The 26631-nt window shown below is 42.7% G+C and overlaps 3 protein-coding genes across 11 annotated transcripts in view; 1 reads left to right on the plus strand and 2 right to left on the minus strand.

Moving 5' to 3' along the window:
* The window catches only part of LOC111255309 (junction-mediating and -regulatory protein-like), a 25585-nt gene extending 7282 nt beyond the window's left edge, over window positions 1-18303 (minus strand). Inside the window, exons 1-3 of one of the 8 annotated variants that reach the window (XM_086978457.1) lie at window positions 18152-18303; window positions 2981-6985; window positions 2276-2620 (exon numbers count right to left, since the gene is read on the minus strand). In XM_086978457.1, coding sequence (XP_086834583.1) covers window positions 2276-2606 — 331 coding nt within the window. In that variant the 5' untranslated portion in view covers window positions 2607-2620; window positions 2981-6985; window positions 18152-18303. The other 7 variants (XM_022817138.2, XM_086978458.1, XM_022817141.2 and 4 more) reach the window with 7 other exon arrangements.
* Dus4 (Dihydrouridine synthase 4) lies at window positions 17882-22173 on the plus strand. Of its 2 annotated transcripts, XM_086978460.1 has the most exons (7): window positions 17882-18021; window positions 18942-19088; window positions 19681-19955; window positions 20169-20335; window positions 20597-20863; window positions 21247-21352; window positions 21740-22173. In XM_086978460.1, exons 3-7 carry the CDS (start codon window positions 19729-19731, stop codon window positions 21936-21938), a joined length of 966 nt encoding a protein of 321 aa, XP_086834586.1. In that variant the 5' UTR covers window positions 17882-18021; window positions 18942-19088; window positions 19681-19728; the 3' UTR covers window positions 21939-22173. The 2 variants fall into 2 exon arrangements, with proteins under 2 accessions (XP_086834586.1, XP_022672877.1); XM_022817142.2 differs by lacking the exon at window positions 17882-18021 and having other exon boundaries at window positions 18325-19088.
* LOC111255306 (uncharacterized) lies at window positions 22052-26559 on the minus strand. Its single transcript, XM_022817127.2, has 3 exons — window positions 25987-26559; window positions 25335-25428; window positions 22052-24996 (listed from the first exon to the last, which is right to left on the minus strand). The coding sequence occupies exons 1-3, from the start codon at window positions 26052-26054 to the stop codon at window positions 22486-22488; spliced, it is 2673 nt and encodes an 890-aa protein (XP_022672862.1). The 5' UTR covers window positions 26055-26559; the 3' UTR covers window positions 22052-22485.
* Window positions 26560-26631: the final 72 nt, after the last annotated feature.

Below are 26631 nucleotides of genomic sequence, written 5' to 3' on the forward strand. Positions count from 1 at the left end.
CAGATCTTTTGTTTCAGCAGCAAACATTGCATGAGCCAATGAAACGCCTGAAAATACGGTGCATCCGCATGTGCGGTTGCGCGCTGCCAAGCGGAAAACGAAGACAACGAGAAGACCATATTATCATAGAGCAGAGTCTTCCGACACCGTTAGCGGTCAGGTAGCCGACATCAGCCGCGGCAATTATCGCGCGCCCGCTTAGCAAAACGCTCGTAGAGTATGGCCACCGGCATCCACAAAAACACGCGAAACCCCTGCAAACTATCGCATTCCAGTTTACTGCCGCATCTTACGATAAAGGCTGCTTGACAAACGGTTGTTCAGTCAGTCAGTCAGTCAGTCAGCTGACCAAGTTGACCGATACCGTCGGTCGCATTGCGTCTCAGCTGCTTGGTTCGTTCTATTTGTTCGTGACGTTCCAGCTAACGACCAGAAAACAAACGTGAACACGGGACTAACATCAGCAGCAGGCCTGGCTGCTGACGGTATAGCTGCTTTGCCATTGGTAAATCAGTTCTTTCGATGAACCTTCGTGGCCAGCAGTAGCAGTGACCTGACAGTAAACTGCGACGCGGGGGGACGACCAGATTTGGGGCTTGAATCGCTTGCATCGGTGGATTTAGCGTGTCTGCGCCCAGGGCGCAAAGTGACGCCTCGCTGCGCCCCAGCGAATAGCTGCATCGACAGTGGTCCTATTTTGGACGCGTACCGTCGACCGGAGTCGCTAGCCTCATCTGTTAGGGGCTAAACTACGTAAGGCGACAAGCTTCTCATGCCCATCGTGTCTTCATATGCTTTACGTATATATTCCATACCATATAATGCCACAAGGTAACATCGAGCTACGGCCGCATACGTATGTCATTTACGATGGAGAATCGTACTATCGGATACGATTATACTAAGGTCCCGACATCCTGCGTCTTGTTCTTCCGATGCGTTTGCGGGGGGTTGCTTCTTTTGACGAGTCGCTTACCTTGCCGGCATTTACCATTAATAATAGTACTGTCATTGTCATATTATAGCTAACAGGGAATGATGAATCTTCCGTCCAGTTTGGTGGCTTCGTTTCTACTAGAGGACTGGTAGCACTTCAGATTGTGTTTTCCTATAGTCCCAGTCGTCTTATAACTATCTCTTCTACTTTGATATTGAACATTTTGGCAGATGGCGCGATTTCCTGATTTTTTTCCCGTGGATATTTTGTAGCATATACATTCGTTGCTTGAACGACTGCGCGGATCACGTGTTTTTTTCCAACGGTATTGACACTTCGTGTGTGTGGGTACTTTACATGTGGCTATCCACCCCTCGAGCTATGCATGTTATTTCATGCTTCGTCTAGGACGAACACACACGAACAGAGTTCATTGTCCATTGTAATAAACAGCAGATCGTAGCTGGAGGCGGTACATGCGATTGCCATCGTAGTAACTAACATGATCGCGCACTGCGATCGATCAGTTGTGTTGTTCTTTCCGATCCTGCTATTGTTAATATATGTACGCTATTCTTTTGGTGGGGATTTAGTTGCTGTTGTTAGATGATGACAGTTTTCTCCAGATCTAGACTGCACTGTGGCCATGTTTGATAATTTTTCTAAGAAAAAACATATATATATTATATATATATAGCGGTGTCTTCACCCAAGAAATGATATGCTCTTAGAAGACAGACGTTACATATTCTATGGTCTTGTCGCTCTTGGACATAAACGACTATATACCATAGATTTGGGTTTTGCAGAGTGTGCCTTGCCTATCGTTGTGTGCTCTCGTGATAGGTGGGCACATTATAAAAATGCTGTTTTCTGTTACTTCATCTATTACTAAGCGGGAACTGAAACTATCGAAGACTCAATACGTTTTCCGTTATATCGATAATACGGTGTAAAAGTACTTATAATAGAACTACAAAGGCTAATGAACTTTTCCAACAGTTATCTTTGTAGTACCGCCAAATTCTGCTAAACGGATGGCACTTGACGACGACCACTGGTTAAACCATAATAGATTCCCTCAAGATACTGTTTAACTAGGATTCTAAAGTGACGATTATAGATATCGGTTAACTTCTTTGAATCATTCAGCCACATACGGTCGATCTTACGTCTAGTATTAATAACCATAAACATTTTTCATTGTGTAAAATTGGGTCCATCGTATACCTTTGAGCCTTTAACCTATGAAAATGAGTTCACTATGTACGGAACTGAACTTCAATATAAAACTCCTATCGACTTCGAAATAATCGTACTTGGTGTTTGTGCACTCACCTTCGAGCACTGCCTTGAGGTACCGTTTGAGTTCAGCGCAAACCGGCTGGGCCTCTGAGCATGTTCTTGGAGCAAGCTTTGCTGGAAACAGTTCGTCAAGGCTGGGCTGGGCTTTTCGCAAATCTCGATGGGCGGCATGGAGTTCCGTGGCTGATAGCTGGGCCCGGTGCGATCGTTTCGACTGAAGCGACAAGGCGAATCGCTTTTTCTGAGGCTCCCAGTCGACATTGAGCTGGGCACCGCCAGATGTCGGGAGCATTGGTACCCGACGAGGGGGTGAGGATGGCGCTTGGAGTAAGGCTTGAACACGAGCCTCCACCATAGCCGACATTACCGTACCTAACTCTTATAGGTGCACAATGAAAAAATACAGAAGAAGTATTGATTAAGTTATCTTACTTGCCCTTTCATTAGCTTAAAGTTTACGGAACTAGTGTATTGCCTTAATGCGGATTACTTTAAATGAGCGTTCGCACGCTAACGCGGAAAGGCTACTCCATTGATCTAGTAGAATACAATATATAAAAGAAGTATATTTTATTAGTTTTAACGAAATACACATTTATATAGATAACAGCTTCATTCAAAAACAAAGTTGTGCCGAAGTAAGATAGCAACAACAACAAGTTAACGCGTAAGTATTTAAAAGTAGTGTAGGCTAACAGTAATGATCGATACGTTTAGGCTCGCCACCGTTTGACTCACCAAAGAGGCGTCGATGTATCCATATATATGAGCGATTCTTTGCAACCGGCCCTACTCAATAAAGCTGAGTGGATTTTCTATCGTTCGTCGTCTCGCGTGCCAAGTCCCCCATAGACAGTCCGCTCAGTCGAGCCAATAATGCGCTTTTATGGCAAATTCATAAATATTTTACCTATTCTATTTGGCAGGATATCTTATCCAGTCGATCTGAACTGATAGTTCAAAAATAGCACTTCGCATAAAAGCAAAAATTCTATAGCCACTAGATCTGCTCCCGTCTCAAGTTATCGCAGTTCGTACGTACCCCCTAGTTACACCATAGCTTGCTGCATTTTGCAGGAAATTGACGTTACGAGGCGGTGGTTCCGCCAGGTCTAAAGAATAGGGAACAGGCAAAATTTCGGCGTGGCTTTTTTCTATTCTGCTATCTGTTGCGCCGTTCGCCTCAATTAATTCTAACGCCTTATAACATGCTATAAATCGATTAGCGAACGCAGGCGTTTCTTCGAAAAGCTGGCGCGCATTTTTCGTTTGGCACGATAACGGATCACTTATATATGTATATAGAATTGGCGAAAATATTCGCGTATTAGGGTGATGCTGCGTGGAATTGTCGCTGACCTTGTAATGGTACACAGTTTTTTGCGGCTGTTTTGTTTGACACGACTTTCCAGAGACCAAAGCTTAAACAGTAATAGCGAACACTCGATGGCTACTCTTGAATATGGTTCTGTCGCTTTCGCCAATGCTGCATTTCGCCAATGCAATGAATCGAAAATGTTTTGGCAACAAATTTGTGGGGAACAACCGTAGCGTGACGAAACCTCTTTCGAGCCTTTTTAGGTTAGGATTTTTTTAAAATCAATTGCATTGCGCTGAATGTGAGACTTGTGCTCTAAGGCGCGACGAGCCTTTGATGGTCAGAGCCAAACTGTGCCACTGCACGTCTCATATAATGTCTGATCAAAACCAAGTAACAAACTGACAATGAAATCGCTACAAAGAAAACAACTCGGATAACTGACAGACGATGTTAGTGAAACGGACGAATCGTTGAAGGTATCATAGACATTCCAACATCAACTGACCAGATCTCTGCCTGACCTCATCATCACCATCATCATCATCGATAACATCTTTATCGTTTATTTGAAGTTGAATCAGCTTGGACGCTGCAAATGAGCTAATGACGTTCCCGTATGCCTAAGGCTCGATACGGCTGGCCAACGCAAAGGCAACTGAGGTTCCATTATCTAGTTAGACTTGTATGCAACAGTCACCTTAGAAAAAGCCTTGCTGTCCATGACGGACGCGTGTATCTTTGACGTGATCGTACGAGGCATTTTGAATCGTTATAATTGCAAGCTTCACAACACACGAGGCGATGCAGACACAAGCGCACTACTTTCCATCCCCAAAAATGCAGTAGCATCAGAACTAAAGAAAGGTGTACATATGGTGTGGATTCCTTCACACTGGTTTGTTGTACGCGTCCGATAAGCGTTTCTAGCTTACGTTTCGCTTTATCGGAAGTTACCGCTAGAAACGATAACTAAAATGACAGAAAGCTGTCCCACCGTAGGGTCATCCAAATAAACATGCCACGCTCTCTCTCCATCGAGCGTGAAAGGTAATTTCAGACGTAAAAAGAAATCTGTTTTTTGGCGCGGCTTTGATTATGATGATGATGATTGTTATTAGGAACGGCAAAAGCCGCTAATGCTCTCGCTGCCTGAGACATTATCTATTATCAATTAGGTTTGCTAGTAGCCCTCGTTTCATTTTGTTGTGCCGACGGTTGGCAAATACATTATGGCGCTAATTTAGATTGCAGCGAACATGGGAATGAACATCAAAAACAAGACCCAAAGATTGGGCATGGCAAGCTGGCTTATTTGAAAGGTAGTGTAGAAATATGTATAGCGAATAGTTCTGTAAATGTTGTATGCCCTGCGGACGTCGAAAACGTCCACCAGAAAACGTCGCAATCGATATTTTCGACGTATTCACCATTGTGACAGTAACCGCGCGTAGATCCCGTTCGCCTGTTTCATTATATGTTTCTCTACCGATAAAAATAAATCTGTCGATTTGGAAAAAGGACGTATTTGTTATATTCGATCATCAGGTGCGTACGGGACAGGTTTGTACTCTAATACCAACTTGGCCGAAGCTCTTGGTCAAGGACGTATAGTTCCAACGACTCGAGATCCTCGAGTTTAAAAAAATGTCAAGACAACATCTGAGGAATAAGATAGATTCTCCAGGTGGTTTAAATCTGAGGAAACTAGAACGAATAATAGGTATGTCAGCATCTGCACGTAATACATACAATGCACGGTGAAACGTTCGTAGACAATCGTAGAATGTTACGAAAAGGAAATCATTCGTTATACACTTGCAAAAACGCTTTGCGGGTGTCTACTTCACCGTAATGCTTAATATTAACTAAGAAAAAAACATTTTCTCCATTGAACGCTCTTAGATTAATAGTAAGCCACATTGACGTTTCTATCGACGCGAAGTATACATCGGAATTCATTATATGAATTTACCCGTTGTCAATGAAATCTACTTACTTCTACCTTCGAGTGGGTACACAAGATATAGCGAGCTTCATACGGAAACTCTGAATGAGGGAATAAACTAACACAAATCATATGACCAACAATAACATGAAACATTTTTGTACTAATCGATACATGCAGATAAAAAGTACTTCAGTCGTCATCAGCTAGTTGATGTACATATTATATAATTATAAATAGAAAATTATCAATGGCAAAGATAAAATTGAATGGTACCATTGTCAGTCTGGCACGCTTCGCGGAAAAAAAAGAAGAAAAACGCAACAAACGCGGTTTCCTGTCCGGTCGTTGTTAATAGACAGACAGCCATTCTGACGTATCTTTTTCGGTTACTTTTAAATAAGGCTATAAAAACTTAATCAAAATCACTGTGGTACACACAGAGACACGATCATTCACGAGTACTCCACTGATACTCTTCTTCGCTTTCCATTACTACGCGTCTTCGTTTTCTAACTGTCCCAGTCTTCAGTCGTCAGTTCAACATCGTAATAACTGGGCAGTTTTAACCGTGGGCGACAAACAGCCACATAGACGCATCGGTACATCTATTGCAGGTACTGAGCAGGAGATAACGGCGCACCGAACGTTAATCGACTTTTACGTAGTACGAAGATTAAAGTAATTAATAAAACGTTTATTAGATAGCAAGAAGAGTCGAATTTATTTGAATGCGGTATACATTTGCTTTAAAGGATTCGGTAGATTTACTTTAGGATATCTTCATTTTCAAGCTATCTTACACAAATGACATCTATACATTTCAATGCCACACGTCTAAATATTTAAATAATGTCAGGTTGTAATAGATGTAATGTAATGATACGTTTTGCCACACGCCTCGAAATCAGTCATTTATGAGGAAGTACGAGATTTTGTACGTAAGTAGTACGTTTCCTACGACAACGGTTGCCTTTACTTCTGATGCCCTAGCTCTAACGAAGACGATAAGCATTCGATATCTACCTCTCGGTTTGAGAACTCACGACAAGAAATTTCGATAGAACCATTGTTTTCATCGATAGAAAGCCTATTACGACAACAAACACTAGCCGGCTATGTGAAGCACAAAATTGCCAACATAGTAAATAAACTTTCATAGACAGGACCAGTGGTGTCAGTCATTCCGTTAAAATTTTCAGTAATCACCGTTACACTCTAGCCAAAGATCACCTAAACTATTGTAGGACAATTTGTCTCCATACTATTTTGTGCCATTTACTTCGTAAGAACAATTACCAATATGGCCAATTAATGTCTATCATTTGTTTGGTTAGCGTAGCTTCTCCACAGGCTCCAATCCAGTTGATTTGCGGAACGTTTCAATTTGGTTGTTTTTCTTGTTTGATGTGTCATTGCCTTTATTGTTATCTTCGTCACCAACGAAGCTGTACGCATTTCAACTTAAGGCGGGTACCTATAATATAACAATTAGTTACAAGAGCCTAGAAGCCTTCGTTGCCTTCTGCTATTGCATCGCTTAATCTATTACGATTCGTGATTTAGCTTCCCAAAAGCACTGATGCATGATCATTCGTTGCGTCTCAGAGTTGGCTTCACGCCTGATCATTGCGGAGATCCTTCACGGCAAATACCGTGGCAACGATTTTCTGCCACGATCATCGCCGCTGAATCGACCTTTGATCAGATCACCTTTGACCAAGAAGGAAGGTGGATTGAATTATAAAAAAACAGCGACTGATTCCGAAACGGTGAACGAAGGAGGGGCAAATGAAACTGACAGCTTTACTCTGTACAGAGGGAATTAAAGTTCGCGAGACGAAAAGGGAAAAATAGATTGTGGAACAGACAAAGCATTCACTGCAATAGGCTGTTATACTGCACACAACATATTACAGAGTAGAAGCTGACGATTGCCATTAAAATTAGATGAAAATATACTAGATTCTCACGGAAACCGCAAACGGTGATGACCGATATCGAGTTCATATCTACCCTTATTTACAGACTTCGAAATAAACACCGCGAATATATTTGAGCTGCGATAGATTCCGTAATAGGTAGACGCGTGCTTCGAAGTCCAAACTTGAAGGGATAAACAAGTTACCGCAAGATTAAGCTAACAGCAGTTCAACGGCACAACTATGGGTTAGGGTTCGGCTCAGCCGGCCGGCCGGTCGGTCAGTCAGTCAGTCAGACGATTTAATACCGTAGTTCGAAATACTCTACAATCTGATAACAGCGCAATGCCAATATTCGCAACAAACGACGGCAGTGATTGCGTGAAACGAATATATATAGACTACCTAAATGACTGTTCTGTTTCGTGTCATTTCATGTTTCTTATGCTATATATTATATGCCAAGTCGGTTTACGACCGGACTGGCGACTGAGTCTCTGGCGCGCAGCTACCTACGGACTAGAAACACGCAGAGTGCCTGGAGCACTACTTTCTGTTGATGACTGCCTCCGTAGCGCCCTCGACGTTCAGGCAACGGGTGGCGCAGCAACAGGAAACTATTCGTGAAGAAAGATTTCCTAAGCCAATAATCTCTTAAGTTTAATGATAGTCGTTCGATAACATAAACAGCAAAGTCACCCTTGTCGGGGAGTCCATTGATCAGCATGCATCCATCCACAAAAACATATGGATGGTATGCGTACCTTTATGTAAGCAGAAGCAGTCGTCACTAAACGGCTAATTTTATTGGCACACTCCCTAAAATACCTTGACGGTTCGTAGGGCGTACGGGGCGAATCGATCCCCCCTCGCTGTCTCATATAAAAGTTTGAATCAATTACGTACTGGCACCATACTTCCAGTAGACTTACATTTATTCGATGGCTATGGGGCGAAGTGCGCCATCTTCGTTGTAAGCGAAAATTAGTCTCAAAACTACCACGCCTTGATAATCAAATCACGAAGTAAATAACATCGAAGAATAATAATACGTATTACCAAGCTAGTTCCGTGTAGTTTTCGGTAGTGAGGCCGCATGAAGGACACATGCATAACTGGAATAGTGACTAGTAGGCATTATTTCATATTTACTAGCTTGGTAGTGGCCTGCAGACAAATCACAGAACAGCGCTCCTTGTCACCATACAGCTATAGTGACGAATAAAAAACTACTGCGAAAAGTTCCACAAATTCATTTGACTGATTAACTACCGTACTCTTTAGGACACATCGGAGTGAAGCACCGCACGACTACTCTATTGCCCCTCCCCGACTTTCCAGCAGGACACGACTGAGTTCAAACTCGATCGTCATCATCAGGGTCGCAGCGAGCATCAAACACCCCCTTCGTAATTCCATCGATTTGTGTGCTACATTTAACAGATGCTGTATCCAATCGTATGTACCTCTGAGCTTGTTGTTTTCAAAATGAGCAAAACTTATTGGTAGTTTCCAGTAGGCTAAGAGCCGTATCCTTAGGATAATGATAACGGTGATATAGTCATCGTCGTGTAGATAAATTGCATCTCCCCCTATAATTCTGCGAGAGTTTACTGTTGATTGTCGGCAGCGCAAGCGACCAGGCCGCCGTTGCCGCATCGCTTCCTAAAGCATATAGCCGTAGAAAAATTAGTAGCAGATAAAGGCGATAATCGATCATCCCTCGAACAATCAGCACATGCTTTAACGACACGAAAATAAGAAAAAAAATGACCATACGGCCATTAGAGTGAGTCGGTTTGATGACTACGTAGATCAAAGCATGTCAATGGATCAGAAATCTCGCCTAGGATAAGTAGAACAACGGTGGCCATAGAGATCTGCGATTTGTACCATGTGAGTCCTGTTCTCCGAATCATCGCCGCTCTGTCGTAGATCTCGTCTGCTAGTTAGTCCAGCCGGTGGCTCGATAACTTTTTGCGCTTCGGTAGGAATTTCTCTATGTTTATTGGAAATTTACGCAATTGAGAAAATAATTTGTGGAAAATTCTTGTTGATCCGGCAAACGAAAAATAGATGCCTGTTGTCATTTAAAAAGTCAATCTTGACAAACCGCGATCTACGGCGAGCAATTCCATTCATCATACAGATATACTATCAATATATAGTGCATACTAACGTGAACTTCTACGTGAACGTCATTATTGCAGGAACGAAAGTTACATCGTAGACGTTGTTCACAGACGCAGAGTCATCATTTCGATTTAGTCCTGCCGACCATACGAAATCGGCCAGATTATAGACGAGAGCAGTCGATTTGAACGGTTCGATGAACGAGTTTCAAACGCAATCTCATTCCTCCTCTTGATGTTGCTTAACGGTAATGTACATTTCCCCACGAATACTGTCCCATGAGTAGCCGCCACTGTTTGGCAGTATAATCCATTGAGTAGCTAGATATAAGCTGTAGTCACTGATACAAATCGCCTGTTTATAAAAAAAAAAATCTGATCGTTGAATAACGGGCCAACGAGCTTTACAATCCCGCCCTGTCCGTAGATCACGTATCTGGTATGCGTTCTGCCTACTGTGCCCCATGAGCCTAGTCAAGTTCGACTTAGATTTTCGACGGCATAAAGTTTAATGGCGATGTGAGAAGATTCTTCTTCGAAAACGGCCTAAACGATCGAGAGCGGTAGGTTTAGTACGAGTTCGCATCTCCATCATATATATATATATAGTGCTTGAATTTCAGGCCACGTTTTACGGCAGGCTCCTTATTCTACATCGTTCTTAACCATATAGGATATGCTGAAAAAATAACAATCAAGTTACCGTTTGTTGGATCGTAGGAGTAAACGGATAGAGATAATGTGTAAGTCAGCATTGCAAAGTGCGTGAGAAACGCAATGAAATTTGCTGCACGTTGAGGCAATTACGTACAACATTGTGAAAAGCATTGATTATCTAGTAGGGTCTTGATGTGTTTTACTATGCCTTTTGAAACTTTGATGATGTTAAGTTTCTAACGAGTGTGGTATTTGACAACCCAGCCCAGACGAACAGAGACGTTTTCGTAATGTAAGAGATAATGCTATAGAAAGTTCAGTATCAAATTTATGACCTCATTGCCCACTTAATCTGCTGCGTGAAATGTTACACTTTAGAGCATTAGACCGCATTAGAACAATTAGATCATAAAATATCCAGGCGAAAATTAATCCATAGGCCATGATGCCTATGTGCCTATTTCTGTTGCAAACGGCAAAAGTTACCAAAACGGAAATCAACTATTACCTATTTCGTTCTGTCCCCCCATTCCACAATGCATCGTATTATAAGCTTCCTTTTATCACCTTTTTTTTTTACTATTCTATAGTAACATCTACCGAGCAAAGTGTCTTCTGCCCAAGTCCATCTTGTAATAAAACTATTTTTAGGATATCGCTTTTAATTATTGGGAGCGTGAAATAATAAGCTCCCACACGCGCCCCTTATAACTAATCGACTGTTTCAACAACACAAGACACAATAACACTATCTCACCATTTTTCAGCTACCTTTTGTGCCACGGTTCATGTTTGACGGGTACTGCCAATACACAATATAAGCTGAACCAAATAACTATTTACCAGTTATTTGGTGCAGGTTATATTGTATATATTTACTAGAATAATGAACATATCGAAGATAATTAACTGTACTAAACACTTCTACCCTCACCAAGATCCTGGTACCTTTTCGCCATTTTTGCCATTGCTTTTTAATATATCTAAAAGCAGTCGGCCAGAAGCGTAATCATCCTGCAAGTTGTTCTAACCATAGCCGTATGATAGGCAGGAACTAGCGGTCTTACGCTAGTATATTTCGCGACAGTTAACACTTCGACCGCCAATGGTAGATTTTTTTCGTTGTCGTTTCGAAGCACAAACTACAAGTTCGTCGCGCCAGTAATTTGAATAACCAGGGTCTGCTTGTGGCAACACATTCTGCATCGTACTGCCATACGTGTACAACTAACAACGGGCACTTGTTGCGCGAATCAGCTACGCTAATTCCCACCCACCTACACTTCATTGCAGTGTTCACCTTGGACAGAAGATGCACTGAAGTAGTGGCAAGACAGCTTACAAATGCACCAAAACCGACAGGTCATCGTTTAGAGTAGCATCATTTCCCAGAAACATGGTGGCACCATCGCTACCTAACATAAGCATTTTCAGAACAAGATATGTTATCCCGAAATAGTGCTACCCAAGTGTTATCACTGCCGAACAAAATTGTTAACTTTTGTTATCGTGTGGCCTGATTCAGATCGCTTCCTGTGTCCCTAGTTAATCGTCCGGCGAGCATTAAGAAAGGACTTGGATAGGACCAAGCCATGAGTTTGGAACATTTATGGCCTTGTGGCAAAATTCTTGTGCGTTTTCGATTACGCCCGCCCGCCCGCCCGCCCGTCCTGCCAGAGGTAGGGCAGATGTAGCCAACACCGCCTGAGATAGATTAGGGGCAACGTTGCTGGCGACGCGCCGCAGGTCTACTAGGCTAACTTATTCTTGCCGCAGTTGCCAAAGCGTTGCATCGATAATTATCGCAGCTAGCTTTTTTGCCTTCGCAATATAGATATACATACAGGTTCACAACAGTAGGAATAACGAAATCGAAAACTAGGTATAACACCGTGATATGAGGAAATGCGACGTTATTGTTACTGGCCAAGTTTTGTGATCGTTAAAAAATACGGAGAAGCTGTAACGGCCCGAGCTATACCCGTTCGGCAGTAGCAACAGCATTATAGGTGTTCAGGATGGAACAGAGATAAATTGACAGCAAGCGAGAGACTCGTAACAAATAAAAAAATATCTGTGTAACCTGGAAACTGCTGGTGTGCTTGAAACGGAAGCCGTTTGATTTTCTTAGTCTATAAGGCTATCTTTGTTTTATCCTGCAGAAATGTACCTAGTAATCCATGATATAAAGATTTTCATTTCCCGCGTGCCGCATTGGATTTCCATGGGACACTAACAACGGTGTTCTTCGACGGTCCGGACCCGCAATACAGCGGCTGGTTTTTGTGGCTACTTTAGACTCGAATATAGTGGGTATGGCGGTAGGGGAAAAAGGGAGAAATAAAAAAAAAGAGTGTCAATAAAAAAGTTTGAAAGTGGAAAGCTAAAGAAGGCAACATCATGAAGGATATATCAGGCAACTTGAAAGCTAAAACCAACCATCAAATAAGCCAGCGACCCAGAGTGGCCGGTCATAATCGTAACAATGGCAACAGGCCAAGCTGACGTCACGTGGGTACAGGCGCTATCGCCGACAATAATGATGGCGCAGCCGACCCGAAAGCATAAAGAAAACTCGCAATCTTTTACCAGAGCACAAGCAGTTGCTATCTGTGGGCAAAAGAAAGCATTACAAATTTGCTGTATTTGAAGGCTTATGTTGCTGACGCTTTTCCGTATTCCCAGATTTTGCCAATGTGTGGCGGTGTGCATCTGTCTGTGCTTGTGTGTGTTTAAGATCCATCTGTTGCATGTCTAAGCAAGCGAACGACAAATCGACCCAATCTACCTTCAATATGAAGTAGAGTCAAAAAGACAAGGCAAAAAATCGATGACCACTTTTTTGAACCAGCTCTGCAGTACACCGCTTCACGAAAGTAGCCTACACCGTTCGTGCTTTAACGAGACTGACTAAAAAAGACCGTAGGAGAAGGAAACACGAAGCCAAGACTGATCTGCTAGCCAGAAGCTAAAAGCTTTTTTACGGTAGCATTTGTTAGCCTCACGAGTTCCTAAAGTCTTACATACTGCTTTGCCGGCCATTTCCGCCCTGTCCTCACCACATGTAATCAGATGTGTTTAAACTATTTAAAGCTGGAAGCATTGTTATTTTTAGGATATTATTATTGTGAATCGGTCATAGATGTAAGCTACTGAAGTGGAAGATGGATGATACATATTAACGAAAAGGGAAAAAATAATGTGCTCTAAGACCTAAGACCGAACTTGTTGGAAACAAATTAAATCATTAGGGATAGTCTATGATAGATGTCCGATTTTAATAGCAGGAAACAAATATTAAGCCTGCCAGTATCACCAGGTATTAAATGTTTGACTATCTGCATTGGACTACCTAAGAAAACGCATAGGAACGTCGAGAAAATGGCGTTTAAAAGCATTACGGTCAAACAGTTGAAGTATGAGGTTTTATCCTCTGGTTCAATGCTCTAGTTTGATATAGGTGATTCCGCAACGGAATGTCTCCTATAATATGAAAACGAGTTAACTGTAAAATTAGTTTCATTAAAAATTCAAGTTTTTCCATCTATAAAAAAATGTCGTTCTATATCGGGAGCCAGTATTCACTTCGCCTTAGTGTTCCTTAGTAGAATTCGCTATTTTAGGACACCCAACATATACGGCGTCTCGAATCCAATAGATGAATTTGGTGTAAGAGTCTAAGCAAACGTTGCTCAGATTAAAAATATTCGCTTAGGTTCTTCTCGAACGTTTTGATTGAATTAGGTAATAGCCGTATCCAACCTAAAAAGGTACGATCTTTGCGTCATAACCACAATTGACTCCCGACCACAAACTGAAGGATCAGTTTCATCTGAGGTTGGTCTTCATCAGCCGGCCACCCACCATAAACATGCTTCGTCCAAGAAGAAGCCTTAGGTATAACATAGCACAGCCTGTAGGCAGTGCGCTGTACTGACATGACGTCATCACCGCGCCCCTATGTATTCCGCATACCTGTCTCTTCTATACTATATAATATTGTTTTTCGCGTAAAAAACAATATTGCAAAATATATTCATGTTTTTTTTCCAAATTAACAAAATTTGTACCGGAGTAAAAACTATAAAGAAATATGTTGTGCGCACACAGTAACCTTATACCTATCTAGAGAAGCTCAAAGATGTGAGAGGTGTTGAAAGGAAGGTGTGAGCCCAAAGATGGCAGCTTTCTAATCTAAGATATCGAAAAATAAAAATTTGTTGACTTACAATTAATTGTGCCTATTGTTTTGTTTGTGCATTCATGTGCATAAAGCTAATTCTGTCTATCATATGTGCTATGCCATGTTAGCGTCCATGTTTTAAATTCTCCATTTGTCATTATTTGTTCGGTTTTCCACTGCGTAGCGTTTCCCTAATTTGTTCATCACATTGTGTGTAGCATTGTATCGTTTAGAACGCCATCCTCGTGCTTACCAAAGCTCTGATACTAATTCGATCTTTCTGACATTGTTGTGGTCATTGCCACCATTATCAGCAGCAGCAGTGCCCTAATCACCAGTGTCCGTACCGTGCCGCTAGGGATTAGTTATAACTAGACTATCTTCAGCAGCGGTTTCTTTCTGTTTCCTCGCGTCAGTATGTATCATACGCCAGTCTACTCCCAGCTACAGAAAACCAGAGACGTTTTCCCATTTTATCTCCTTTTTCATCGTACTAGAAATGGCACTACCACTACAGTCGACCGAGTAACGCCCAGCTGCCGCTGTCGTTGGCGCGCGCGCAGCTACTGCGTGAAAATAATCGAGTTTACCAAAACAACTCATCATTGAGATGAGCCAAGCTAGATGCCGAAATCTATAGAAACGAGCATTCCGCTTTCTGTGGTACGCGCACCGACAGACACATATTACCAAATAAACGTACTAATCTATTTACATAATGTTTCTATCGTATCTCATTGCTTTCTGCGTAGACGCGTCCTATAACGTTTGTTCGGTTGTACGGGAGCTGCACGGTACATTGCTACTAATCGTTGCACACCGGAGACACATTTGCGTCGGGTGAGATGGTATGAGCGCAAACGGCTGCAGTGGCAGCCGTGCAAGCCAGCACACGTTCGAAAGAACGACGACGAAGCTCAAGCGACGCTCTTACTAGCTGATTTCGTATGAAGTATCGCCAACGAGTTGCTATGTTGACGTTGATTACCTCGACTGATGTCAGTTTGTATGAGGAACAAGGGCCGATGGCAGTGTTTAGTATCAGATGTTACTATAATACGTATTTATTGAAAGCTATTGATTAGACCTCCTTTACAATCATCAGATGATGATAAATATGTTCATGATGTAGCTCCTTGCCAAACATTTTTGGTTTCGTAATTGAATGTTACATAATAATTTTTCAAATTTCGATTAGATAGCAGACCGTTCAGAGGTTCGTTTTGTAATTTACTATGGATTAAAAATTGCCAGGGCATCGGAGTTTGAGCCGAAAAGTATCAACAACGCTGGCCGTACGACAGTAGATACACATTTAATGGTTAGTTAGTACATGTGTTAAACAATATGTAGCAGCAATGCACGGGCACAATTGGACATGTCGAACGTTCGAAACACTGCCTATTCATATGCGAACCAAATGTAGCATATATATTAGGTTATGTCGAACCGCAAACATATTCTACATAGATCATACACAACAATGGAGTGGCCCTGTTATAAAAGACCGCACCAGCAAACTCGGATTTTAATATAACGCCTGGCTACATTGTTTGTGCCTTACTGATGTTGGACAAAGGCCCATATGCACTGTTTCCATACGTGTCTAATATGCTTATTTTCACAACTCTCACATCAACCGCTGCCGGTCGAACGTTTAGGATAACACCTGATTTAGGTGCCTAATTTCATTGTTTTTGCGCATCGATTAATTGCCCTAGAAATTTTTCTAAACAAAGATAAAAGTCAAAGCAATTTCGCCACACTCACCAACCGGCCAATGTTCCTCTATATTTTCTGTTTGCAAGGGTCGGCGTCGTTAGGCGATGTTCAGCAATTAATCGACAATATTGTCATGATTGGCCAATGATCAATCCATTACGATTCAAAACCAGCGGCGGCGCTGTCGACACTAAAACGACAGACATTATGGAATGATGGTTGCTATACCCCAATAATAAGCATCTATACAGATTGCCCTGTGCTGTGTTGGGGTGGAGTCTCATCTAGCCACTGCACTGCCCCACATGGACAAGCGTCCATTAGCGGCTAACCGATCAGCGGGCTAGCTAGAATACCCTAAGTGTGATCACAAGCTCAACTTCATATACGAGAAATGCACGCACATTAACAAACGTCAGGTACACCGATGATAACAGATTTATTCGACTAGCTTACTCAGAAACAATACGACATCTAGAACCGAATGACTATATCTCGGAACTGATAGTCGTAACACAACTAGACCGAATAGCTGCGAAGCTTTAACGTTGAAGTTAAAACTTCACGATGCGACAATCGTTCCAATGGCAACCATAACAACTGGGAACAGCAGCGACAGGCCCAGATACAAAAGATTCTAACACGAAAAACCACGCCTTCCTTGGCCCAACATCGAGCATTAGCCATTTCACCGTTCGACGGTTGACACTCACCGAATCGAAAAGGATACTGAGTACAGCTGACAAGATGAGCCACGCAGTCGGTCCACGAATCACTGAGCATAGGAGAAGGCCTCCATTAGCATTACAAAAAGCACCGTTACCGCTTGTGGAAAGACACGAATTAGCTGGTTGCTCCAGTGACCAGCTTACTTCTTGTCGGCGCGTTGTTTCTCTAAGAACGCTCCTCCTTAGCCTTATCTTGGCTAGTTAATTTTGTGATTCTCCTATCAGTCGAGCGAGAGACCCCGCACTGGATAGCAGGCTTGGCGTCGACCCAACTAGGCCAAAACGACGCGGGCCGTACTGCTCTTCGATGAAGATCAAGTTAGAGAAGTGAAAAGATGAGCACCAAGTAAGAGAGCAGGCAACAGTTGACACGACTTCCCAGCGAAGAGTGTCCCGAAATGTACGTACTCTAAACTTCAAAGTCGTCGTTGTATCCTTATGGGTCTTTTGCTCTGTTGAAACGCGTGCACTTGTCCTATACGACACGCTTTGCACTATTGTTGCCACCATTGATAATCAATTCGATAGTACTTTTCAGTAGTTTGAAGTGCTATGCATTGCAATGCTAACTAGACTCGCCGCCGGCCAATATTAGCATCAGGCAACGGCATCACCCGTTGTAGTTCGCTACTCATCGCGGTCAGCTGGGTACCAGCGGTGGTGGGCAGGAGAAGTAAGAAGAAATTCTTACAGAATTCTTACAGCAGATGACATATACACAGTCACGCCCGCTCATATACACCGACAGCCAATGAGAGAAACAGCTTTTGACTTAAGGAGCTGGCTATCACTTCTTATGACGTTTGCCCCCTTCGGCGCTTTGCCACATACGCACCAGTAACGTCGTTGCAGTCGCCGTCTGCAGGAAGAGCCACCGCAACGGTCAGTCACACACTAGTCAGCGCTCACCGCAGACCGAACGACGTATAAACGCTACTGTGCCCAACAGCAGTGAGAAGCACAAGACTGAGTGACAAGCAACAACCCGAGTACACCCCCACCTCGTCGAACTAGCACTTCGCTGGCTGACTCCTTAACTGATAGTGCGTTTTGTCTGGGCATCGAATAAGCGATTAGTGGCATGCATCTGACACGTACGCTACCGCACTGCCGCAATTGTACGAATGCAGTAAATAGCAGCGACAGCTATACGGTGAAAACTGTAGTAGGTAAATACAGAATTTTTTCACGTTTGGCCACCCTTGTCTATGCGTGATCGGTAGACAAGATCCGTAGTATCTATATTGCCTACGGGTGATGTTATACGTAAAAAAAAAACACTACCATTACGACCATTACCGCACTGACGCTAACGTTGGACGATGGCTAGGTGCGATGAGCCAAACGGAGCTGCTGTCCTCATTGACGAACTGCAAAGGCCATCACTGCTGATGGTGACAGCAGCGAGTGGGACGCAGTGAGATCTACGGCAGATTGTCCATTCCCTCGCCTGGCAAAGGTAGCCGCCAGCTATTCAGTGTAATGCGTGCGCAAACTTGGTCGGATTTGTGTATTTAGTCTTGACAAGACTAGATGTAGCCCAAGAATCCAGCTGAAATAGAGCAATTCGTCGTTCAAATCAAACTAATTGATCGAAGTAACTACTACATGATAAGTACATAGTATAAATAATTAATACAATTTCTTCCATCTATAAAACGGTAGAAACATGTCGGGAGTAAATGTGAACTCTTTTGCTCATTATAATATGAAGCGACACAATGTTTGTAAAGGAATTGAAATAGAAAAAATGAAAATAGACTGTTCGTATAGAACGTGTAGAGAGGACAACTTGAAGTTTCCGTTCGGCTACAACATCGAAAAGCTAATGATTGCGCTCTATTGCATATAGTTTAATGGTCTATATATTTTACATGTAAGCAATAAGTTTGCTCTGTGCGATGTGAGTAGCAGTCTGACTGCTCAGGCAAACGACATCAAACGTCTATATCTTCAAACATAATCATCTTCTCATTGAAACGTCCTGTTCATATGCGGTTCATTTGGCAAAGTTTAGTGAAACAGCTTAATCGGACAGTTCGTGGCGTCATTAACTTTCGACAATCTTTACTACTTGCCGTTGATTTAGCGGACGCGAGAAGGGTGAGGGGGAGGCGGGGGTCAAAGTGGAGAGAGGGCTAATGTTTGGAGTTCGCAGGCGCGACTAGACCGACCACATGGTTGACTACCCGCGAGTCCTCAATACCAACGTCTGTACCGTAGCGCAGCTTCTCAGGTATGCGAAGAAGTAAATTTTACGAAATCTATCAAATATGAACAGTCAATAGAGCCAATAGAAGATTCGTAACATCGTCTACGTCCTCATGCTACTATTATGAGCTATAACGATATATTTCCTTGTTCCCGATCGAAATATGTGCATGTTTTAGACATTTAGTAAACAATTGTGCTATAAACAAAGATATAACTTGATATTTACTCGAATTACTGAATAAACTCTTAAGCGGATTTACATGGTAGAAATGAGTGTAAAGTGACGCATCGTAACATAGAATCAAAAGCAATGTTTTTACCTACCTGTTGAGGTTTTCTTTTTTAGGGTCTATCGATTGCGGTGCTCATAAGAAAAACTCTTACTGAATTGACACATAGGCTTAGATAACCGGTGACCTAGCATTGTATTTCATTATAATATACAATAGCAGCCGTAGTGACAATAGTTAGAAACATCGACGCTACTGTTATCAAGTATAAACAAAATGAAATGTGAAACAGTCGCGCCAAAATACGCGAGTAATAAACATCTGTTTATTACCTAACGATACTGAGTTCAAACCGCAACTCTACAGACACATTACAAATTTCAGAACTGAGATTGGCCATAGGCTCTACTCGGGTGTCGACACTGATCTATCATGCTTACAACTCCGCTCGGGAGAATGGCCAGCTCTGAGGGTTACTGCGATCCTGACACATCTCCGGTGCTTTCGTTATTAAGGAGCCAGCCTATGACACGAATATGTGCTCCCATGGTACGTTATTCGAAGCAGTCATTTCGGCAGCTAGTACGTCTCTATGGCGTTGATGTGGCATATACCCCAATGATATTGGCAGACAGCTTTACTAAGAGCGCAAAAGCCAGGTAAACTATGCTTCTGGTATTATGTACCTTGTCGAATAACGCTTCTTGATTTCTGCTAGCGAAGGAAAATATCGATACCATAGCTCTTTTATGCCTTCTAGCTCAATGCGATGAACACAAATACTTGTGTCGTAGACATTTTTAGCACAGTTTAAAATTCTACTGACACGTCAGTCATAGTATTCACTGTCTGCATTTTGTTGTCGCTTACAGGAATGCTGATTTCTCCACGTCCTCAACAGATCGCCCTCTCATTGTACAGGTTGCTTCCAATTGTTCCGAAGAGTTCGCTTTGGCAGCAGAAATGGTGACCCCTCTTTCGGATGGAATAGATATAAACTGCGGCTGCCCTCAACGGTGGGCCGTTCAGGAGCATTACGGTCAGTTGCTAATGTGTGTATATATTTGTTCTGCTTATCTACTTGGTATCACACACACTCCTCTGCTTATAGCCATGGCTAAAAATATAGTCTAACAGTTCTACCTGACAATTTGAAGGTTCTAACTACTACAAAGCTTCTAAAGGGCAAACTATTTCTATAGAAGTGTCGTTTTTTACGATAATAACTTCATAGCATCTAACATTTAGTCGTAGGATGTTCCGCGTGATATTCAACCCATAAATATGCGTCCCATTACAGGCTGCTGGATGTTGTCGCAGCCCGATCTCGTTGCAGACATGATATCAACGGCAAGACGAAGGCTACCGTCTCGCTTTACCGTTTCCATAAAAATACGTCTAAAAGAAGATCTTCGGCAAACTGTGGAATTCGTACGGCGAATGGAGGCAGCTGGCGTGAGCTTTCTTACGGTTCATGGCCGAACGCAGCAACAACGGGTCGAGCCTCCGAATTTGGAAGCGGTGAAACTCTTACGAGAAAGTGTAAACATCCCGGTCGTACACAATGGTGCATATATATACATACAAATATATTTATATACGTTGCCACAATAACAATAACGAATTAATATTTTCATCAGAATAGAGCACCGATGCGAGTCAGCAATTTGAAAGTTCTCGAGGTTTGATGCTTGTCTTGAGGCTTGCCGTAAAAAGGGCGGCAAGGAAATCAGTAATAGAGAAAAAATCAATAGTAAAAAAAGGGAACAGCAGGACCTATCCAGTTTCACGTATGGATTTTGGTTAGTTGAATTCTAGTACAGCCAGGGACGCCGCGTTATCAACTAAAGGATTAATTTCAGCAACTAGAGCTATTGTATTTGATCATATTCTGGAACGTCATATAAAATCTTTTGTTGTCTATTTATAACGATTACATGTACGTTGCAGGTGGCATAAATACGCTGCAAGAGGCTGAAGATACTTGGAGCTTCACAGGGGTCGCAGGAATAATGGTTGCGCAAGGTCTCCTTAACAATCCTGCTTTGTTCGACGGGTAAGATAAATTGGTAGGCTCCTACTGACAGGATTCAACTAAGCCCCAGCTAACGCTAGTTATCGATTCCCTACAAAGGATATGCGGTGCCGCTTAATGTGCACGAACGGCGAGTTAAGTTCGAAAGGCTTGGTGTATTGGACAAAAACAACGCAAGATTTTTCCCCTTTAAAGCTAAGACCTAAGCCAATAAACGTAATCAACATATCTGTGTATGTCTCTGAATAGAGTCGAGCGTTCTGTAAAATGTTAGATTAGCATAAGTATCTTCGAACGTAGGCCTGTCTTGAAGTTATCTTGATCTCTTAAACCCGATTTCTTTTTTGAGAATATTAACAGTCATCTGCCTAAGAACTAAGTTTTTCTACCAACCTCTACCCACTTAAGGCACCCACATACCCCGGAAAGCTGTGTGAGCAAGTTCTTGGACGTAGCTACAAAATACGGGACTCAATTCTCGCATTTTCAACACCACGTCTCCTACATGGTCAAGGATTTACTGCCGCGAGCCGATCGTCATCAAATCAACCTCCTCGGAAGCACGGCGGCCATTATCGACTTTCTAGGCGACAGAGGAATTATTTAGGAACGCATTGAAAACGTTTCAGAGGCTAGAGAAAAAGAAACCTGTACATAATTAGAATGGTACAATATATATATATGTGTGTGTATATATATACGTATGTCAAACACTGTATATAGTGTTTACTTTGTGCTATTTATTCGTTACTACTACATCATTGCGCTGCATGCGCGAATAAAGCATTTGATAGATGCTACAAAAATAAATAAACGCCATCATCGCCTTTTATCTATATGTATATATACGTGTCTATATCATAGCTATACCAGTAGCTATATATAAGCTGCAATTTTATCAGCGATTGATCAGTTAATATTTCGGTGCATAAAGTCAGGCTAAGCAATGTACTTATTGAGATAAAGCATACTCACAATGTAGTAAACAATGATTATCCCGTTTACGTTACATGGTTCGGTAAATGGATAGGGTACATCAGGAACGACAAATACGCGCACACATCAGACTGACTTATCTACTAGACAAAACGCTCTTTTCTGTCAATGTATTACAATTATTTAGATATATTCAAGCTAATTCATTGAGATGACATTTATTCAAGTGGAGCCGACCGTTTTTTGCTTGGCCTGAACAAAACTGGCGATGTAGTTAAATGCAGTAGTGAAATGGCTGTTGGTGACGTGAACGCCTGTTTTTTAGGCGGAGAGAACTTCAGTTGTCTGGTGAGTCGTTTACGAGGTGTCACTCGAGGACCCTTTCGTGTTGGACTCGGTTCTGTTGCAGGCGATGGAGCAATCGCGGGTCCAAGTAGGTGCTCCCTATCGATAACGACATTTTCTTTGCTTGGTGACATGTTTGCCTTGCTGCGCTTTGTCGGGCTAACGCTTAAAGACTTGTTTTGGGTCGCCATTGTTGCGGATTGTTTCACGGGCGACTCGGCAATCTCGTCAACGTCGTCCTCATCACCTGCTGAAGCACCACCCTGGGAACCGTTCAAAATTGAGGATCTTCTGCGGAGGCGTTCCTGATGCCGGTGAACGCGATTGGGTGCCTGTTTGGTAACGGGCGTTTCCGGCACAACTTGCGTTTTCAAGATTCGTTTGCCCTTGGGCGTTGTGGGTATATTGCGAGAGGAAGACTGCCGCTTCTGTGGAGATAACGACGTAGCCAAGGGATTTGTCGATGTTTCTGGTTTCGTAATGCGTACGGATCGCCGACGGGGTATTTCGATTTGACGCTGTTGGTTCAGTTGCTGTTGGGAGATATTGGCCGACGATAATTTCCGAAGGACAGTGGCTTTATGTGAATTGGTACCCATCGGAGCTGAACGAGGCATCGAATTGATAACTGAGCTTCCGCCCAAAGAAGAAATTCCGGACATTGGCTCAGCGAACGATCCCATTGAGCTTATATCTTCCTCTTCGTCTGATTCGGGAAACAGTGGCAAATCAAACTCTTCAGCAAGATCCTCAAGTAGTGGTCGCACCGCCTCTAGGTAAAGAGCTTTGAGGGTTTCTCGAATAAAATCAAATAGATCCCGTGGCGACGTAAGAAACAATAGCTTTCTCATTGTGGCTATGACGTGTTTCCTAATTTTGTCGGTATTAGCTGAAGTGAGGCAGGCAAGCTCGAACGAGATGAGAATATAAGTCCTGCATTCGTTAGCCCATTGAACTTTGTTTAGACATGACTGCAGCGGTGGCTTGAAGTTTTCTTCGATAAACGCTATCGTTTTCACAAAGTCACTTTCGAAAAAGTGCATGCTTGCCGAAACAATACTCTGGGCAGAGGTGGTTGCATTTAGCTTATTGTCGATGGCCTTCTCGTACGTGTGTCGTAGACCCTGGAGCAAAGTCGCTTCAGAGTTGTAGTTCTCCGGTGGGCCACAAATGCCCGTAGTCGTTTGGTCCTGTTGAACGGTGTCGGGCAATGGTTCGACTTCCAGTTCACCGAACTCGTGTTCGGTAGCTGTTTGTACATCCGAGGCAAACTCGTAGATGTATGCCAATCGGTTAACGAGAGTTTTTGTCCTGGTTTTTTTGCCGTCGGACGGTTGTACTTTGTGGTAACATTTTTCAAGCAAAGCACCGTGAAATAGAAACTCGGATGGTACTTCACTAAATTCGAATTTTGTTAAATTCCTGTCTGTAAGAGTAACTAGCGCACCTATTGAGTCCGCCACAGACTTGAGCATAAATGTCGATCGTCCACAAGTTAAAAGTGCTACTTTCCTCGATAATTTCAGTTCTATTAGCACTCGGTGAAAATGAACATCTGATGATACAACAAAAAACAATGCTTGACTCCGTTGTAGCACTGACGTAACGGTCGGTTCGTCCACGACCTGCTCCATCATCAGTTCCATATCCGCTGCCTCAAACTGCATCCGGGAGCGAACACTTGTTGGAAGTACGGTAACGTTAAGCGGTTCATTAAGTCTACCTGTTCGGTTGAAGCTAATCGAACAATTAGCGGTTATTCGATCGAACTTAGGGGTTCCGGAACAACTCTGTAATAAGCGGGTCACCACAAGAGAGGGCGGTGCCATCATTGTTGAATAGTACGCACACTCCGATGGGAAAAAGCCACATAACTGAACAAGGTCGCGCATCCGCAAGAAGAGACATTTAGCATTGTTAGCGCCCGAGGATGTGTGCAGCGCACCCTGCGAATCGTGCACCCACGTAAGTTCGATACGGCTTTCCTGAAGGCATTTATTCAGGCTTGGAGTGACGAGCTCATCACGTATCCTTGCCAGCGTACCGCATGGCATACGAGCAAACAAGAACAGGCGGTTTCCATGCTCATATTCAGAGGTACTGGCGAGCGCTTGTTGGGAGGAGAGTACCGCTGATACAGTCGAACAGCGTCGTTTGCGTAAGTGCCTGCTTGCCTTCACCGGAGAGCAGACACTTACGGAGTGCCAAGCAAAATCGGTTATCGAGCGGGAAACAGCCCACCGAATGGTTTCTAGTCGTGAAGTGGATCCAGCATTGCAAGACGATGGTTTACCATCCTCGGAAGCAGACGCGCCTTGACCAAGCTGAGCCTCAAATTCCTCGAAAAGGTTCGTACTTGGCGCGGCAAAGTCCACAGGCTGTACCTGTTTGGGAAAATTTGGGAAAAATATGCAACGTATTAACAAACGCACATTACTGATGTATTTATAAACAGTTGCACCACTGTGTTGGTTAAAAAAATATTTAATAGTTCCTGGAAATGACTAAATGACTCTTTCAGCCGATATTTTAGTATTTTCAGTATGGAACGATACGTTGAATGCGGGAAGATAGTTCTACACACTGGAAAAATGGCCAAATGCTACCAAGAATGATTAGCATTAAAAATATTCGTAAATATGTTATGTGAGCTTGGACCAGCCGAAAGGTCCATGCTCACGTTCAGAAACTCTGAACTCTGAAGTTTTTATTTAAAGCGAACCTTTTGCGAACGAGGACCCTCGGAGTCGAATAAGAGGTAGCCAAATTTACAACGACTGCTCGGCCACGCCGTTAGCAATTGTAGACAAGAATACCTGCGATAAAAGAGGCAAAGTCAATGAAACTGTACGGGAAAAACGTTTACGGTTTTCCTTTATCGTTCATTAACGTCAACTAGTAGCTATGTGTAGGTGGAATCAAACTTCGTAGCCCTGAAATTGCCCCATCAAAAGTATCGTGCGGATACTATTTACAAGCTCAATCACATGCTTATCGTTCGGGTGCGCAAAAAAAGGCCATTCGAAAAGAATTTTTGCAGCTAAACTACGTGACACATTACGTACTAGAACAAAACGAAGTACTATGATGCTAAACGTAACAGGGTTAACAATAGACATGAGCATGAAAAGGGCATGATCGGAGATATTAAATATTGATAAATGTCATCGTTCCTATTTGAGAAATTTGTCGTCTGTTAATATTAAAAAAATGCGATATTTTTATACGCAACGTTAAAGAAATGCATAGTTCTTACACAGAAACAATCAACAGAAATAATCATGGTGTGATATTTAGATATTAGCTACATCGGAAACTATTAGTTACCCAAGTTTTCATCTCACCATACAAGTGGAATACGGTTATACACCTACCTGACAGCGGCCGTAATCTCTTCGTCCTGTAGCCAGGAAATATCAATGAGAAACGCTATCTGCGTCATATTTGTGCCAGTTTTTCATTAACCACATCGAGTTGGTGTCCTCGCGAAGCTTATCTTAGCACCTGACTAGAAACGTTTTCACTGCCTTCGAATCCTGTGACGACAAACGTCGTACGGAAACTATCGGAGACACACTATCACCCAGGTCTGAAATGTATCTTTGTTTCTTTCACATTGTCCAATTATGATCTTTTACGTTTCTCTTTGTTTTTTTTTTGTGTTTCGCTACGAACAGTGAAGACCAGCGGACTATTTGTTGCTTTTTTGTAGAGTGACAGTTAGCTTCAATTCGTTCTTTTTTCGTTACATGAGTGCCATCCTTGAGTAAACTATTACGACAGATTGGCGCTGTTGAACACTGAACGACCGGCAATGGCGAACACTGATGATGGCGAGAAAGGCAAACGTCGACAGAAAAAGCTCTAGTGAAAGTCTATGCTCACTCCACTTTACCCCTTAGAGACGGAAGACTTCCCGCTGCGCCAATCAGCTGACTTTAAACGCGGCACCCAATTTGCGCCAGTGATGAACGCATCACTAACAATGGAAACCACGACCAGTGCTGAGTCCCTCAGGC

This window comes from Varroa destructor, unplaced genomic scaffold (genome assembly GCF_002443255.2).
Source record: "Varroa destructor unplaced genomic scaffold, Vdes_3.0 BEIS01000001.1, whole genome shotgun sequence".
NCBI lineage: Eukaryota > Metazoa > Arthropoda > Arachnida > Mesostigmata > Varroidae > Varroa > Varroa destructor.

Bases quoted from the DNA above. Each gene is read 5' to 3' on its own strand.
- LOC111255306 (XM_022817127.2), bottom strand. From the start codon at position 26,054: ATGACGCAGATAGCGTTTCTCATTGATATTTCCTGGCTACAGGACGAA. The intron at 25,429-25,986 runs GTAGGTGTATAA...CTTTTATCGCAG, and splicing joins GAGATTACGGCCGCTGTCAG to GTATTCTTGTCTACAATTGC. The intron at 24,997-25,334 runs GTTCGCTTTAAA...TTTCCCAAACAG, and splicing joins AGGGTCCTCGTTCGCAAAAG to GTACAGCCTGTGGACTTTGC.
- Dus4 (XM_086978460.1), top strand. From the start codon at position 19,729: ATGCTTACAACTCCGCTCGGGAGAATGGCCAGCTCTGAGGGTTACTGC. The intron at 19,956-20,168 runs GTAAACTATGCT...TGTCGCTTACAG, and splicing joins ACTAAGAGCGCAAAAGCCAG to GAATGCTGATTTCTCCACGT. The intron at 20,336-20,596 runs GTCAGTTGCTAA...GTCCCATTACAG, and splicing joins GGCCGTTCAGGAGCATTACG to GCTGCTGGATGTTGTCGCAG.